This window comes from Numenius arquata, chromosome 16, assembly GCF_964106895.1.
Source record: "Numenius arquata chromosome 16, bNumArq3.hap1.1, whole genome shotgun sequence".
NCBI classification, from domain to species: domain Eukaryota; kingdom Metazoa; phylum Chordata; class Aves; order Charadriiformes; family Scolopacidae; genus Numenius; species Numenius arquata.
Window position 1 is genome coordinate 3833659 of NC_133591.1, and position 17399 is coordinate 3851057.

The window sequence follows — 17399 nt, forward strand, 5'->3', positions numbered from 1 at the left end:
CTGGTGGAATTCCAAACTCCACTATAGCTTTGTGTGTGCGGTATAAACCAGTCCATTATATTTAAGACATTTCTAAAGTTTTGGGCTATGACCATCACGTGTACGCAGCTGTAAGTGACTCCAGTTGTCAGAGAAGGGTTAGGGCCCAGGCTAGTCTCAAGTAGCGTGGAATGTGTTAGTTAACGCTTATACTTCATTTGCCTCGCTTGAAAAATTAAGAGTTTTGGCTATATTTGCTTTCAAACATAAGTAGCTCCCTCAAATCATTAATGCTTCAAAGAAAGGGAGAGCTGGGCCAGCACAGTTCTGTTACACACAAAAGAGGTGCACAGGAAAGGCGATGCTACTTTCTGGGAGGGAAATGGAATTTTGGCTGCAGGCAGAAATGAAACACCTGAACAAAATAAAAATAAATCTCCAGGAGTCCAAGGAGTACAGATAATCAATGTTGCATCATCTCAGAGCTTGCTACTGCCACTACTTCACAATAGTTTTAAGATCTCCTAAAACAGCTATCAAAAAGCCACAAACTCAAGGGCAAGAGCACTTACTGACTGAGAAATCCCACTGAAGTTTCCTTAAAGCAATGGTATCCAAACCAAAACATCCTCTGCACTGACACACGCAACGGAAAGCACGGCGCAATCCCCTTCATATGCACAATCCATCTGACACACTCCAACCGCATCAGATACCGCTACTGTACTAGCACTCAGGTCACCAAGAGTAACTAACGTAAGCTAGGAGGTAGTCTTTTGCCTCCAGAAAGGTTAATCCAACCTACAGACCCCTTCCTGTCCACATGAAGAAAAAGAACACAGGCGTGAATCTGATTAATTGTCTTGGCTGGCCAGATACAGTTGTACATAAGGCTGTCTTGTGATGGGGAGGATATTCAGGAGGGATTGGGCTCGGTACTGAATGAATCATTAGCTCTCAGAATCAGGAAAAAAGGCAAATATTTCAATCATTTTACTAGCAAACACAACAGTGGAACTGGTAAAATTTTAACCCATGCTGCACCTGACACAGGAGATAGGAGCAAGAGCAAGGACCTGAAGCGATGGAGGGGGAGATGAGAAAATGACAGGAAGGCAGTAACAAACTTAACTTTTTACTAGTGTAGAAATTTAATACCATTAACACTTGGAATGCAATGAAGTACCTCAAATTCTTCCCAGAAGCCCTGCTTGACTTTATCCGTAGTCTCTGCTAGCTTGCTTAGCTCTCGCACTCTGCTTTCGATCTCTGCAGCATTAATACGGGTAGTATTCAGAGGCTAAGAAAGATACAAACATTAAACCAAGGTATAAGAAATAACAACTGTGAGAAGAAAGTTAAAACACAAATTCCCTACACAAAATACACCTCATATAGGCAATTCGAGGGTCCAGGCATCTATTTGGACTTCAAAACTTTACAATTCAAACAATGAAGGGCAGTGAGGGTAGAGAGGAAGGGGGCAGGGAACAAGTGCTTTTAGATAAACTCTCATGGTTGTTATTCAGTACATTACGTTGTCCCATTTCTGGATTAGTCCTACAATCCCTACAGACCATGATGAAACCAAAAGAAGTTCTGCACTGCATCAGAGACACGAGTCTATCCTTCACCGGCATATAAAAAATTGTTCCCATTTAAATGCGTGACTTCAGCCAGTTTCATTACGTTTAATTCTACAATTGTGCATAAGGAAAGGGAAAAAAATAAAAATGATGTCTCACAGAACGCATGGAAAAGCCTGCACTTCAAAAATATATGCTTAACGTAACAAAGCTTAGTGGCATCTTCTCCATTCACTCACCTGCTTGAGTTGCAATACTGTGCCCAAAGTTTCTACCATAGGGTTCTTCTTGTAATGTTCCACTAGATCTGTCAGAGAGTCAAATTTCTCCCCTCCACCAACATCGTATTTTAGATCCTTGAAAGACAGATGCTCATTAAAATAAAGGCATTTGAAAAGATGAAGTCTAATATCATCTTTAGGCTATGCAACATATAAGAAATTATCTTTGAAACCATACGTAGAAGAATCTAGTAAAATCCTTCTGTTAAGGGATGGTAGAACCATAATGAAAAGAAACACACACACTATGTAGGACATTACCCTTTTTGTCATCTAATTGAAAATAATTTTATCTGCCTTTTCAGGAGAGCTGACTCCTTCTGAACTGAGATTGAGCCAGCTCAATCAGGCTGCCTGAGCTACACGATTAGAATCCAGGAGATAGGAGCTTGAATTGATTTCCAAGGCTAAAAGAGTATTATTGGGTCCTGAAAGGCTGGTATTGACAGCCACCATCCCTATTTTAAGGAAGCAATGCTATTTTCCTCAGTCATAAATGCTACTAGTAGATAACTGCAAATCAAAGAGGTTTTCTCAAAAAAAAAAAAAAAAATCCGGTAGTTTAGGTTTTACAGTCTTGGTAGGTCAATTCTATCTCCAAACTATTTCTGCTATTGCATTTCAGTTGTTTTTAAGCAATTACGGTCTTGCACTGTCTTTTAGAATAACAGAATTTTATTTTTTTTAAATAGCAACCCATGGGCATTATGAAAATATCAAAAGATTACAATTTAATAGTACTTCAGTGAAGAACTACCTTATAGTAAATTCAAGCTTCAGATTTAAAGCTGTTCCTTGGATTCAATACTCAAAATTTTCACAGAATGTTGATCATTTATCAGCTGCAATTTTATAAACTGACAGGAGAAACAGATACACTCGGATGGATCTCTATTTGTCCAATTACTCTATTTTCATGTAATTTATCCAGGAGACTGCAACTCCCTTAAGATGATTCATGAACATGAAAGGCTCCATCAGCAGAGGATTTGAGGCAGCCTTCTGATGCCATCAAAAGCAAATCTATTAGAAGGTACTTGACAGCGTAGTATAGTATGACATGATTTAGTCAGGCAAGCAGTCAAAAAAAAAAATAACAACAACACACTAATAGAATTTTGATGCTATCAAATTAGTCAATTCAATCAAACAGATGATATATAGCATATACAGTACCACAGGGAAAGGGGAAATGTATTCAGCTCTCTGCAGTGAAGTGTAAGAGGGCCCTTCTGTTAGAATAAACCCACTGCCCATGGAAGTAGCCCTGTTAAAGAAACTCGTGCTTCATCATACCTGGCAGTGAATCATGACATGTGTCACTTTAGATTTCCCATCATTACTCTCTCCTTTATCATCTCCTGTCCGGACAGAAAGAACAAAGTCCCCAGGGTGGCTTTGACTCTCACGCACAAGAAAGCTTCCATGTTTTCCTTTTTCTGTTAATAGTTTTTCAGCTTCTCTTCCAGACAGATGCCCATGAAACCACCTTTAAATAAAGTAAAATACAGAGAGGTACCCTACTGGTTATTCCAGCCATGGCTGAATCTGCTTGTTCTAAATATTTACAATAAAGCAAAACATTTGTGTACACTGAACAACAGTGTCCAGGTCCAGAGAAAGCCTCACAGATTATAAAAAGAAAAAGCAAAATAAGCCTTGAGGTGTGCTTGTACATACACACGAGTGATTACAGAAACACTTCAAAGCAAGCACTTCCACAAACACTGACATTTGCATTTCATGCAAGCCTCAAATGAAGCTTTGATTTGGATCTTTTACAACACTCCAAATGCATTCCCTGGTGTCCAATAAACACAAGCTTACGCTGCAACCCCTTCCTCAGTCAAGGCATTTCTTCTTTTTTTATTTCCTTCATGAAGATGCACTTTCCCAATAAACCAGTGGGAACTTTGCATCTTTGAGACTTTACCCTTCCATCACATTAGGAACTGGACAGGATAATTACATCAATCTCATTTCTTCAAGAAACATGGCCAAAAAGGCAATAATCCTCCCCACTACTGTTAAATGCAAGCCATTCTGAGGAGTGAGAGAACTTGCTTTAATATCTTTCCTTGTTTTTTCACTTATGAAAATAAACTGATATTTACTGGCCATGGAGGTTTATTTCTGACATGCACATGCTTCCCAAGTAGATATCAAGTCTAAAGTCTCAGATTCTCCTTTTTAGCCATGCTCCTAAAAACATGAGTTTGAGCAATTTGAGGACTTGCATGTCATTCACTTTCTTACACACATGCCCACTACTGGAAAAATTGTATAAAGTTATGTCCAGAAATATACCTGGGAATTCCTTGCAGTAATAACAGCTTCAGGAAGCTTTAGGAGAACTTCTATAATAAAACATTCTCCCAGTAAAAATAAAAGGAACTATGCCCTCCTTCTCAGTATTGTATCACACCAGAAAGAACGATGAAGAAAATAGGTTCTGGGGCTTAGATTATTTTACCTTTCATCATGTTTATTAGTCTACTTTGCAAGTTACCTCACTGAAATCAGTGGGACCACTTTTAGTACAAGATAGTGGCCACCCTTCCATCAAACGGAAGCATTAACAAGGACAAACACATGCATTTACTAAGTGCATGGACACAGAGGTTTTCACCACTATTTCTGACCTTTCAGATGTAGGATCAGCACAGTTCAGCGGGTATTTCAACTCTATAACATCTCCATTCTTTTCCTTGAGCTGTCCATGATGTTCCATATAATACTGGACTAACTCAGCCAACGTAGCAAACTTCTCTCCTCCATAGAGGTCATAGTAGTCTCCTGTGTTCTGGATCTTGATGTGGGTGACAGCTCCAGTTCGTCTAATATTTGAAACACAGAAAAAAAACCCACACAAATCAGCTGATTTCCAATCAATCACTTTTCTATTTAGTGTTCTGCTGGAGAAATCCATACTTACATTTGCATCACTTTACCAATGAAATATTGCAGAATAGCTAGGACAGTGCACCTCTGAAGTGTGCTTCAGCCACATTACAGTGGCTTGCAAGAAGTGGCTGTTCAACAGTCAGGAAGAATAGGGGAAAAAACCAACCTTAATTCTATAACAAAGGGATCCTTAAAACCCGTGTTAAGCTCCATAGTCTCACGATCTCCAACAGAAGTCCCTCAGACCCCCAAGAATTGCACCCTCAAGCACAAAGGGTGGAGGGGTGAGAAGAATTGAGCATATCATAACACCCATCAGAGCTTCTTTGCTCCTTTCCCTAGAATTTCACACTAATTGCTAAGATCTCCTCTTCAGTAAACAGTTGCCTTTGCCTGCTGTAAGCTATTTGCTCCCACAGTCTCTAGCATTAATGAAGAACAGCTCTCCCAAAGAGTCCCCTTCTGTTCAACAAGGCCCATTATCTCAAAGGTATCCAAGCAGCATTAATCTTATCACCAATCCCACTTTTCCTTTTTCCTTTATCTACTTCCTCTTGCCGTTCTTTCCCCATCCCTACCACTACACACACAGTTTCAGGGGACAAATGGTACAAAAGGCCTATTTTGGAAGCTGAAATAGCACCACAGTTGCCCTTAAAAACTTGCTGACTTTTCCTGTAAGAAGAGAGTCTGGATAGCATTTCCTTGCATGGGTTTGATCAGCAATTCAGATCATCTCTGCTGCTTTCACATGGTTATCAAATAGATTTTTAAAGGGCACAAAGTAATGCTATAATGAAACTTCTGCTTCCTCTTGGCTTTTCTGTCTCTGCAGAATCAGAATTCACTACTCTCCAACCTATAGTTTCCCCAAGTTGGGTAAAAGTATTTCAGAAGCTCATAAGGGAAAACAGGAGAAAAAGAATAGGAAAAAGCGAACAACAGACTAAAAAGTGATCCGTGCCTTCTTCCATCTCTTACAAGCAGTTCATTTACAACTCTTTCCCCACACAACAGCATCAGATGAAGACCAGTTTGGGGAGAAAGACAAAAAACATTTAAACTTACCTAACAGAAAGCGTGAAGTCTCCTGGGTTACTTTTGCTGGGCCGTGCCAAAAAACTGCCATCCACTCCTCTTGTTAACAGTAGGTTTTCTGCCTCCACCCCAGTAATATTTGGATGAAACCATCTATAAAAGGTTAAAAATAAAGAGTGTTAATAACTAACTAGAAGATCTTTTGGTTTTCAGAGTTAATTTACATGACAAGACTAAACAAAACAATCCAACAGCTTCAAAACCAGGAGGTACCGAATTTTGTTCCTAAATGAATAAGAATCTCTATCTTAGCAGAAAGTATAAATTTTTTTGTTTCATATTGCATTGCAATTTTATGTGTTGGTAAGAGATGCTTTGCAAGTGAAAGAGCTATACCCAAACGTACCGACCGCTTGGATTAAAATGATATCAAAGACATACAACATGAACAGAGACCACAAGTCATTTTCCTTACTCCAGGAAGACACGACACACAAAGAAACCAGAAGACAATCAGGAAAAAAAAAATTAAAAATAAAAAAAACATCCAAAACATCCAGAGTGACACTTGACAACATTTTAAAGGTTAAAAATATAATGAAACCTCATGCTTTCAGGCACAGGCTGACCACCAGCTGATAGGGGTCAGGAAGGAACTTGTGGACAAGCTGTTCAGTTGCCTGGTCTTCTTCCACCTTCCGCAAGAGAAGGAGGTGCTGACCGCTGCCAGACACGAGAGCACCGCTCTGTCCTCCAACTACCCCGGCGATTTCTCCAGTCCGGATATATCCCGCTTAAATACAAACACCGAGGAATCTCGTATTGATCTTCACCACCCACAAACAGCCTTCGGAATGACTAATATAGTGCCCTGCCAAAGGATAGCTGTATATGGGGCTATATCGAAGAAGCTCGGTGTCCCCACCTATGGCATTAACTTTTGAGAGACTTATTCTTAGCCGTTCAGTTAACACATCTGCGTTTTCTCTTATCTATCATTGAGGGTTTTTATTGCGCTCTTGCAGCACTAAACTGCATCTGTGAGTTCTGCATAAAAGGAGTTTTTAACGAGGCACAATTTTAGAAGGCAAACTTAACACCAAACACAAAGCACCACACAGCCCAGGGACAGAGATGGGGACACAGCAACTAAGAACTGTTTTAGCGGCTTTGTCAGACTTGTATTTGGCAATTAAATGATCTCCTTTATTTTCCAGAATTCCCATAAATCAGACACTACAGAGGGCACAAGTGAAAATGCACATCCATATCTGCAGAAAGAACACAGGCTACTCTTGCTTGTACATGAGGTTCTTAGTTTTTCCAGAGTAAAGCAAAACATTAAGGCAAAAGACTCTGCAACCAATCTCATTACAGATGAGTGCTATGTCAAAAAAAAAAATAAAAAAAAAAATTGAATAGCACTTCTGATCATAGAGTCAGCATTTCCAGCTAAATTGCTAAAACAGCAAAAATATGCGAGTGCATGTCTACATTTAGGGTTATTATTTCAATTGTTTCAGCAATTCCTTCTATACTGAAAAGTTCACAATATTCCTACCAAGGCCATATCCGGCCCATTTGCTTCAGGCACAGATTCTCATGGAATCATTCTGGAGTTTCAGAGATTCTAGAATATCCAAACCTCTAGCAAGTCATTCAAATGGAAGTTAGGATTACGTATTTAACAAATCCATTTCAGAAGTAAATTAAAGTTATGCAGCACGGGTCATGAAAAAAATACATTAAAAAATACTTCCAATTTCTTACAGCAAATGGGAATGAATTAATAAATAATGCTACATTTATCTAATGACTACTCAAAGGTCATTAAAAGTTCTGTTTTGATGAGCCTCACAAAACAAACTGCACAAGCATCGGTACCTGGGGTGAACGGAACATTAAATATTTCAGAATATGCCAGGTCAGGCCGCAGAAGCTGGTAAGATATTTACCACACTTCCACCTCCACAATTTTACTTCTATTAGGAGAAAACAGAAAAAAAGTGCAGCAACATCTTGAACAGTTTATAAGCTTTTTAAATACGCACTGGATTCAAGAGACATCTTTGCAAGTTTTTGAGTCTATATCCAAAAAATGTATAAACACACAAGGCAGAAATTACTGGAATCAGCCCTGCAGATTTATTACACGGTGACATTCCATAAACTTTAATTAATATAATATCTTCTGTATCTTACTCTAAACCCTAATGCATCTGGAAGTAACTGTACAATGGTTGTTAAAAAGATGTAAAATTACAGAAACATCGTAATTTAATGAACAGAAGGGACTACAAATACTTTGTGCTTAAAAGAGAGGTTAAAAAGACGGTAGATGGTCTAGAAATAAAGATTTCACCTCCACATATGCACGCACTCCTACTGAAGATGGCAAAAAGTAAGTAAGTGTAGCAAAAGAAAAGCTGCATCTGGGAAACCGATGGGAGTTTATTGCACTTTATGTAACTTTTTTTCTAATGGTAACTTGTACTCCCGCTCTCTCATCTCTATATTTTTGGCTTTGAGTAGGAAGATGCATTTGTCAGCCACCCCAAATAGAAAAATGGGGGTGTTAGTGATCTCTGTTAAATGGTTCCGGACCGGTGATCAGGATCGCATCATTTGAAGTACTGCCATCACATGTGCGCTTTTGAACCTCGGTGGCTGCATCCCTTCCAAAACCGGAGGAGAGAGCAAAGGGGACCGCAGACCAGTAACATAAACCCTATAGAGGACTTTCTCTTACGCTTCCTTTTATAGGGATGGAATGCATTTTAGACTTTTTTTTCTACTTTCCTTCTTCAACCTCTATTACGAGCAGGTGCAGAGGCTATCCCAAGCAAAGGACATCACAGCCAATAAATACAGTCAAGAAAGTAACACACGCACACATAAACCCACACTCTAATTAAACTAGCTGTCCTCACTATGCGTGGAATACTCCTTACAGCAATTCAGATTTGGGGGGTTCAGTAGTGTACCATCCCAAGTCCCTTATGAGTTTAAGATGAAAACGTTGGCAGAAAAGTAACCAGTGAAATAGCAGGGGTCTCAATTAAAAAACTAAGGGAATATCAGCTAAGGAGGAACCTTTTGTTGAAAACTAATACATAGTAGAAAATACGGCCTTGCTACAATTATCTCTGGTTTGGTTGGGGTTTTTTTTGGTTGTTTTTTTTTGGTAGCATAGTCCAGAAAAGATCAGCAGGGTCTGTGTCTGGAACATTGCCAGCATGTTCCTCTCTTACCAAATTGAAGAAAGGAAAGAAAAAAAATCAATACATTTTTCCATGCCATGACTGGGCTTTTCTAATCACCTTTTCAAGAGCAGGAGAGATTCAATCAGTTCTGAGTCTCGGCTGTCACAACCAGAGCAGTCAGGGAGGTGGTGACTGGTAGTTTAATTACCTCTATTTATAGGCTCATCAGTTCGTATTTCTCATCTTTTTTCAGTCTCCCTCACAAGTTACAATTTAAACTTCTGAGCAGAATAAGAGGATTACTCCTGTCAACGAGGAATTCTGCAAGCGTTTGGAAAAGGTAAATTGTGCACTTGTTCTGATGCGTGAGTAGGGACATTCAGAAAACCCGACATATGCCAGAGATCCTCCACACACTTCAGAAGACCCCGAATCCAAATTCAACCACAAACGGACTGAAAACCAGCCCATCTGGCTTCACCATCTTAAGCAGCTGAAGAAAGAGGACAACCCAACGTTGAAGAAGTTATACTTTAATAGATATTACTTAAAGAGATGTATCAAATTTCAAAAAAGGTATGTTAGATATGAATAGAAACATCTTTTTCCTTTTTATGACAGTAACTCCTTTTAAGTCTAACATTTACCTTATAGTCAAAAAAAGGACTGTTAACACTAGCCAAACATCAAAACGCATTAAGAACAGTGAGAAATTACAACAAAGCAACAGATTCAACTCTTTATCATCCTGATTTTACAATGCCATAAGGTCTTGAAATTAAGACCGAACGCTGCTAATAAAGTGAGAGCCCACCTCAGGCCAGCTTACTAACGCTCCTTTTAGAGCTGGCTCACGTTTTAGTTTCAGTCACGTCATTAGAGCTGGACTCCCGATGGCAACACGGCCCTCCCCGGCCTCGGATTCTGGCCCAAGAACCGAATGGGCTGCCATACCGACAAAACCCATCTCTCAGCTCCGGTTCAAACCAACCCTCCGGCGCGGGGAAACCCCCTTGAACACCCCACCACGAAGCCAATGTTCCTCTGGCAGCTCAGGCCTCTGCACGGGGGTCGGCGGACCCCGAAGCCAGCCGGCCCCCTCGCCCCACACACGCCAGGGAGAGCGTTCCCCCGCCGTGCCGGGCCCCGCCGGGGAAAGCGAGAAGAGGAGAGAGCCAGGCCCCGACTCGAGCCGCAGCCCCATGACGGCGGGAGCGGGGACATCCCGCCCCAGGAACGGGCGGGGAGAGGGGCCGGGAGCAGCCATGGGGCGCGTGAGGGCCTGCACGGCCAGGCCAGCCACGGGGCGGCGGCGCGGCCCAGCAGCCCCCCAGGAGCCGGCGCTGAGGAGCCCGGGCCCTGCGCGCCCCGGGGGCAGGCGGCCCCCTGCCCGCCCGTCCCCTTCCCTCCCCCGCCGGGCTCGGCGCCGCTCGCTCCCGCCTCACCTCCGCGATGTCATTTTCTCCCGCGGCGCCGGCGGGTCGCGGTGCGCCCGGCCGCCCCCCTCGACGGCCGCTTCTCACATGGAGGGGGAGCCCCCCCCGGCGCGGGCCGCGGCCTACGGGCGCCCTGAGGGGAGCGTGAACAACGGCCGCCTCAGGCCCCGGAGGCGCACGGAGCGCGGCGCGGCCCGCCCTGCGTCACCCGCCTCTTACGTCATCGGTCGGCGACACCGCCCCGCCCCCGCCTCAAAAGGGAGCGCGGGGGTGGTGGGAGCCCCCGGGGGCTCGGTCCACTCGAGGGGGTCCCGGTGGTACCGGCCACGGGAGTAGCGGAGCCTCGTCCTACCAAGCCGGTCGGGGTGGGTGTGGGCGCGGAGCCTTACCTCGGCCGTACCCCAATCTCGGACCGCGACCCCCGCGCCCGGAGTCCCCTCCGGGGCGGATCGCGGGTGTCCGGTGCTCCGTCCCCCGCCCCAGGTGACCCGGGACTGCCCAGGGCCGCGCCGGACGAACACGGACTGCAAGTCCCGGCGTGCTTCGCGGCCGGCGCGGTGACGTCAGACGCCGCGCTCTCTTTAGGCCGCTCGTACCCGGATGTAGGTCCCTTTCCTTCCCCGGAAGGTAAGAATGGCGGAACGGTGGCGGACGGGGCCGGGACCTGGCGGGCGGTATCCGCCGCCATCTGCCCCTCAGTGGCTGTGCTGGGCTCACGGGCGCGGCCCGGCGCCCTGGGGAGACGGCGATGGAGCCCGGGGGCCAATATGGGGTAGGGGTGGAGCGGGAGGTGAAGCCGTCTCTGGACAGGCCAGGCCGTGGCGGGCTACGGAGGCCGGGCCGGGGCCCGCTGGGGCCTAGCTAAGAAGGGGGAGCCGAACTCGGCGGGAGCCGGAGCTGGAGGCCTCTGTGGAGGGCTGAGCGGTAGCCCGGGCGGGCTGGTGTACCCCCCGCGGAGTGGCGGGGTCCAGCAGCTCCGGTGGGGCCGGGGAGGAGTCCCGAGCCCCGGGCGGGGACTGCGGCCACCGCTGAGGCGGCGGCGACGGCGGCCTCGGCGTGCGTTTGCGTTTTGCGGGGCGTCCCCCTGAGGAGGGCTCGGGTGGTTCCAGTAAGTTGTAGCTGTTCTGACCGGTGCGGAGGAGTGGTTTGCGCGTGGGACGGGCGGGCAGCGCGCAGGATGGCGTTTGGCTCTGCAGCATCTTGGTCAGCCACGGCTGCAAGAGGTGGCTGACAACGGTTGGGATGGCGTAAAAGGATCGAGTTCCGATTCTTTTACTGTTTTGTTTCTGCAACTTAAACGCTCCTCTGCACACCCTGTAATAAGTCATAATTCTTATTTTATTTGAATCCACAGATGGCGGGCGAGAAGGCGGCCGGTGAGAAAAAGCCAGCCAAGAAAAAGCCAGCTGAGAAGAAGCCGGCTGAGCAGAAGCCAAGCCAGGGGCAAGTAGGTGAGAAGAAAAAGAAGGCTAAGAGGCATCATGCCAGCCGTAACCCCGTCCTGGCCCGAGGAATCGGGAGATATTCCCGGTCAGTCATGTACGCCAGAAAAGCACTGTACAAGCGCAAGTACACTGCTCCGGAAACAAAGGTAGGACAAATAAATACTCTGTTCAAATAATCCTGTTTTTCACGGTGGCTCTGGTTTAATGTTTTCTACATTTTCCCTTTGCCTACAGATAGAAAAGAAGAAGAAGGAAAAGCCACGCGCGACCATCATCAAGCCAGTTGGTGGAGACAAGAATGGAGGCAGCCGCGTTGTTAAAATCCGCAAAATGGTAAGAAAGAGAAGTCAGATGCTCCATTCTTCCGGAAGCTCCCAATTACTTTTCCACACCTCTGGCTTAGTCTCTGTATACAAAGGAGAAAACCCAATAAATGCATCCCAGTACCTGTAACCTCCCTGGTGCCAACGCAGCCCGTCACAAATGGCTGAACTCCCGTTTCTGTTTAGTGACACCCCAAACTGCCCTGATCTGGAGGGAGCTTAGCTCCGTGCCCCAGGACATCCAAGTCTTGGCCTGGAGACTGTTGGGCAGTGATGCCTGATCTCCTCAGGTGGAGAGAGGGGTGTTTTTAACGTCAGGAGTAAGGGTCTACAGCGTAGGCTTGGCCACTCGGTAGCCTTAGTTCCTGCGTTTTGAAGAATCCTGAATTCTGCAGGTACTCCCTTATGAAAGGAGGAGTCTGAACTGTAGTGACAGCTTTCTGTCTCGGGCAACACAGTGTTTTGCTTCTCTTTTTCTAGCCCAGATACTATCCCACTGAAGATGTTCCTCGCAAGCTTTTGAGTCACGGCAAGAAGCCCTTTTGCCAGCACAAGAGGCGGCTGCGGGCCTCTATCACTCCAGGAACTGTTCTCATCCTTCTGACTGGTCGCCACAGGGGCAAGGTAATGGGGGACTTCTTCCTCTCGACTCTCACAGCAGCTTTGCAGCATTTCTGCCCTGAAAGCGTTTTGACTGAGCAGAGGTATCTTGAATTTACCAGCTGATGTCATGGGACACTGCTCAGCCACGAGATGCGAATCTATGAATTCTGTCCAGGTGCTTTCTCTCATCCTCCCTTTAGGGGAAACAGTCTTTAAACTCCTGGTCTTCTACACAGAGCTGGAAGTAAAACAGGCTAGTCCAGTTTCTTAGACAAAATTAAGGAAGTCTTCTTACAGTGCAGAAGAGTGTCGATTTGTGTCAAGCCGACGTTGCGCTGCAGAACGGCAGACCCTGTTGATATTACTTGTGCGATGAGGCCAAAATTTTGTCTTAGACTACCTATTGCAAAGGAAGAATTACGTTATCATTCTTAATCTAACTACCAAGGTAACGCTTGATTGTTACCTTAAGCTGTGTTCTTCATCTTAATGATGTTTACTGACATCCTTTATTTTCTTGAATTCCTTGACTTCGATGTCACATTACTCAAAAGACTGCGGTTCAGAGGAGGAAGTCTTGACCAGAAGGAAAAAAAAATGCAACTGGGGGATGGCTCTGACCACGTGATATGTCGCAGTACCCTTCTGGGGTTTATCTAGTTCCGGCCTTTGACTTGTACAGAATTTGGGTGGTGAGATGGTTTGTCTCACCATCCTGTACAATAGGCAAAGATTAAAAAAAACGTACTGATTGGTTTTTCTCAGCCTCGAGCGATGAAGCACGTGGAGAGTGGTGATCTGTCAGAGTTGTCGTAACTGGCAAAGCTGTATCTGAGCAGTCTCGGTGGCTTTGGCTTGTGTGGGGGCTGCTTCTCGAGTCGCGCAGTTGCGTCCATGCCAGGATCCTTTATCGATGCTTGTCCCAGTCACACAGGCCGAGTGTGGGCACAGTCCCAGTTTGGTTGCAGTATTTCAGGATGCCGGGACCCGAGAACTAATTTCACATCTCATCTCTTTCCAGCGCGTCGTCTTCTTGAAGCAGCTTGGTACTGGCCTCCTGCTTGTGACAGGTAACAAATTTCTACAGGAATGTGATGATTTTTTTTTTTTGGTTGGTTTGGAGGGTTTCATGGGTTTGGGTGTGGGTTGGTTTGGGTTTTTTTAAGTTCACATTCGTCTGTGGGGTCAGTAGTACTACAGATCTGCATGCGGATGGTTTGGTGCATCATGTGTTCATGTAAGTGGAATTGTGCTTTGTGGCTTTCCAGGCAGGTGGAGGGGAGGTAATTAAGCTTCAATACCTGGAAGAGAGCAGGAAGCATTTTGGGGGCTTTTCTAGATGCTGTGGGGAAGGGGTTTGTTGACTCTTCAGATTTCAGCTGTAGGCATCTCTGAAGAAACTGATCATCTCGTACACTATAAAAATTCAGCTTAAAAGCAGTGGTTGTTGTCAGGAAAGCTAACCTTGTTCTCTCTTCTGTCTTTAGGACCTTTGGTTATCAATCGTGTCCCTCTGCGTAGGGCCCATCAGAAATTTGTTATCGCTACATCTACAAAGGTTGATATCTCTGGAGTGAAAATCCCCAAGCATCTCACTGATGCATACTTTAAGAAGAAGAGGCTGCGTAGGCCCAAGCACCAGGAAGGCGAGATCTTTGACACTGAAAAAGAAGTAAGGAACATGAGTGCCCACTCTTTCTGAATGTCATTGTTACTTAAAGCCAGGCTGGAAAGGGGGAAATACCATGAAAGAAATGGACAATTGAATTTTAAGTGGTCCTCATTAAAATGAGGTAATGCCATTAAAATGAATTAATACAGCAGCATTGAGATAAAACCCGTTTTAATTTGGGGATTCTTTCCTGCTTCTACCTTAGCAGAACAGCAGCAGTGATTATTCCAGTTAAATGTCTTTTTTGACCAAGAAACACTTTCACTGTTTTGACGCTGCCAACAGCGTGCTGCTGGCTCTCCTACCTGCAACGTAAGCCAGGCAGTGGCTTTCAGTTCTCTCTGCCACCTCCGGTCTCCTACCACCTTTCCCATATTTAGAACAAATGGAGAAAAGATTTCCTGAAAATGCCAGAACTCAGCGTTTGCCCTGAATTTTCTGATCTCCATAGAAGAGTATGAAGTCGCTCTGCAGGATTTTAACATTATTCTCTTATGCTTTCTAGAAATACGAGATAACGCAGCAACGCAAGACGGACCAGAAGGCAGTGGATTCACAGATCCTCGCACAAATCAAGAAGGTGCCTCAGCTCCGTGGGTACCTGCGTTCTACGTTCTGTCTCTCAAATGGAGTCTATCCTCACAAATTGGTGTTCTAACTGTTCTGAAAGCACCACATTAAATTTGAAAGGAAAAAAGCAAGGATTTCTGGTGTCTTCATTGCAATCCATAACAGAACACATAGCACGAATCTTGCAATGCACGTCATTTAACTCATAGGAAAACTGCTTGTGATGTGAAATCCTGAAGGGCTGTATGTAGATGGCTAGAGTTCTGAGTGTGTAAGGTTTGGGGTGTAGGGGTTTTTGTTTTGGGTTCCTGGTGGTTGGGTTTTTTAAACTATTTTGTATAAACAGGAATTCAGCTTTCTTAACTATGAATGAGTTGGAGGAGGGGGGAAAAAGCAAAACAACGTATTATCTTTTGGGAATAGCAGACACAAATACTGGATTGAGTCCCCATCAGGACACATTGCAGAATAAAATCCAGCCCAGTGTCTGTGCTGATGTATTTCTCTGTGCTGTGCTGAAACCAACGTCTTGGGTATCTGTTATAAAGAACCAGGTCTTGGCAGCAAACCACCGCCAGGTAACTCATTAGCATTTTAAAGCTTGGGTACAGCTTTGTTGAGATGGTTTTTCTGATGAACAGCTTTGATCTATCAATCGCCACATAAACCTCAGCAAATATAGCAACTTTTTAGAGGCGTTTCAGGAGCGATGCCTTGCGTTTTGAAGTGGAATCACTGGGAATACTCCAGAGTTTAGAGGTTTCCAGAGTTACTTCTAATCTCTGGAACCGTAACAAAATTTGAAATTTATGTCCCTTCCCAAATCCTCTATTTTTTTTCCTGTTCTCTGTTTTTCCATGTGGGATGTCATGCTTTTAGTCAGGAACAATACCTGCTTGGATCAAAAAGCAAAAGCATGATTCTTAGAAAATTCTGTAGGCCCAGAAATGAGGTAAAAAGCAGAAGTTGTTTCTGTGAAAGGCAAGTATTTTTCTATCTTGGGAGACTTCCGGAGTCTTGACATTTTTTCCTATCAGAAGCTGGCAGAAAGCGAGTAGAAAAAGTTAGTCCTGTGTGTTTTCTTTTCTCTGTCGAGGTCAGTTACCAGATATCTGGAAGAGGATGCCTGGGAAGCAATAGCTCTGCTCTTACAGAAGCCGAGGATGTATGTGTTAAGAAATCTGGCACACTCGAGCTCTTTCTTAGCCAGACTTGGGCAGGAAACGAGGCTTATATAACTGCACCATCTGTCTTCCCATTAATTCTTAGCTGGAAGTAGCCAATGGGGTCAAACCTGATGGGGAGTAGAGATTTCAGCAAATTCATACAAGCTTCATGAGAAGGGGATAGAAAAAGGAGTAATACAGCCTGCACTGAGGTGGAAGCAGAAATGGCACATCATAGCCACGTTCATTGGGAAGGAGGAATTGGGCATCGAGTGATCCAGGGGCAGTGAAAAAAACCTCAGAATACCTGACTCGGTGGATTCTTGCACCAAGGGGCTGTGGCCGTCTTTATAGCTGATGCTGGCTGGTGTTAACAAAGTATGGAAGTAGATAGCACTGGTTACTCTTCTACCATCTTCCTCTTGATAATTAACATATTAAATATTAGTGTGGTTCAGCAGAGGGAGCCAGTGAGCAAGCTTTGTTCAAAGGCAGACCGTGTCTCATGTTGCTCTGTGCTGTGTTCTGCCCTGTGGTGCTCCAGGAAGATGTTCTTTATTTTTCCCTGACATTGGAACTATGTCTGTGATGACTTACAGCTTCTGTTGTACGTGGTTTGGTGGATGACAGGTATGGTCAGAGGTTTCTTAAGCTGATGTGAGATTTTACTGCAGTGGTGGGACTGGCCTTTTTACATAAATCAATTCTAAAAAAGACACAAAAGTGTGGCACGCATCTCGCTGCTAGTACTAAGATAAGTTTACTGATACTACCAAAGAAAGATCTTAATGCAATATACTTAGAAAGTTGTGTTAAAGTAAAGATTATAAGTGGGAACGCTTAAATGGGAAAAGTCCAAAAACAGCAAGTAGACTTCTTGATCAAAATAGTTTGTAGCAGCATGTGGTATCACAGAGTCTGTAAAACAAGATTTGGTCACACAGTTGCCATCGAAGAGAACACTTCAGGGGTACCAGAGCTTGAGTCATTCCCTTCCCCTCTGGGAATGGGGAAGCTCCAGTAACAAAATAGCCCTGTGGCCCAGTCTAAGAATAATGAGGCATTTAGATACAATGGTATTTGCTATAACTATTGATTACTCTGACACATTCTTCATTTGTGTATCAGAAGACATGAAATGATACTTGAGTCATTAACCTTGTTTACTGGATGGGGAGGTTTTGTCTCCCAGT

At 44.5% G+C, this 17399-nt stretch overlaps 2 protein-coding genes across 3 annotated transcripts in view; one reads left to right on the forward strand and one right to left on the reverse strand.

Moving 5' to 3' along the window:
• The window catches only part of PTPN11 (protein tyrosine phosphatase non-receptor type 11), a 28349-nt gene extending 17706 nt beyond the window's left edge, over positions 1-10643 (reverse strand). Inside the window, exons 1-6 of one of the 2 annotated variants that reach the window (XM_074159613.1) lie at positions 10437-10643; positions 5819-5941; positions 4489-4683; positions 3143-3335; positions 1805-1921; positions 1166-1279 (exon numbers count right to left, since the gene is read on the reverse strand). In XM_074159613.1, coding sequence (XP_074015714.1) covers positions 1166-1279; positions 1805-1921; positions 3143-3335; positions 4489-4683; positions 5819-5941; positions 10437-10450 — 756 coding nt within the window. In that variant the 5' untranslated portion in view covers positions 10451-10643. The remainder of the gene's footprint in view (positions 1-1165; positions 1280-1804; positions 1922-3142; positions 3336-4488; positions 4684-5818; positions 5942-10436) is intronic. The other variant, XM_074159612.1, reaches the window with a different exon arrangement.
• A 33-nt stretch (positions 10644-10676) lies between these two features.
• On the forward strand, positions 10677-15528 carry RPL6 (ribosomal protein L6). The gene is made up of 7 exons (XM_074159614.1): positions 10677-11054; positions 11782-12018; positions 12107-12205; positions 12676-12819; positions 13820-13868; positions 14286-14470; positions 14976-15528. The coding sequence occupies exons 2-7, from the start codon at positions 11782-11784 to the stop codon at positions 15126-15128; spliced, it is 867 nt and encodes a 288-aa protein (XP_074015715.1). The 5' UTR covers positions 10677-11054; the 3' UTR covers positions 15129-15528.
• Positions 15529-17399: the final 1871 nt, after the last annotated feature.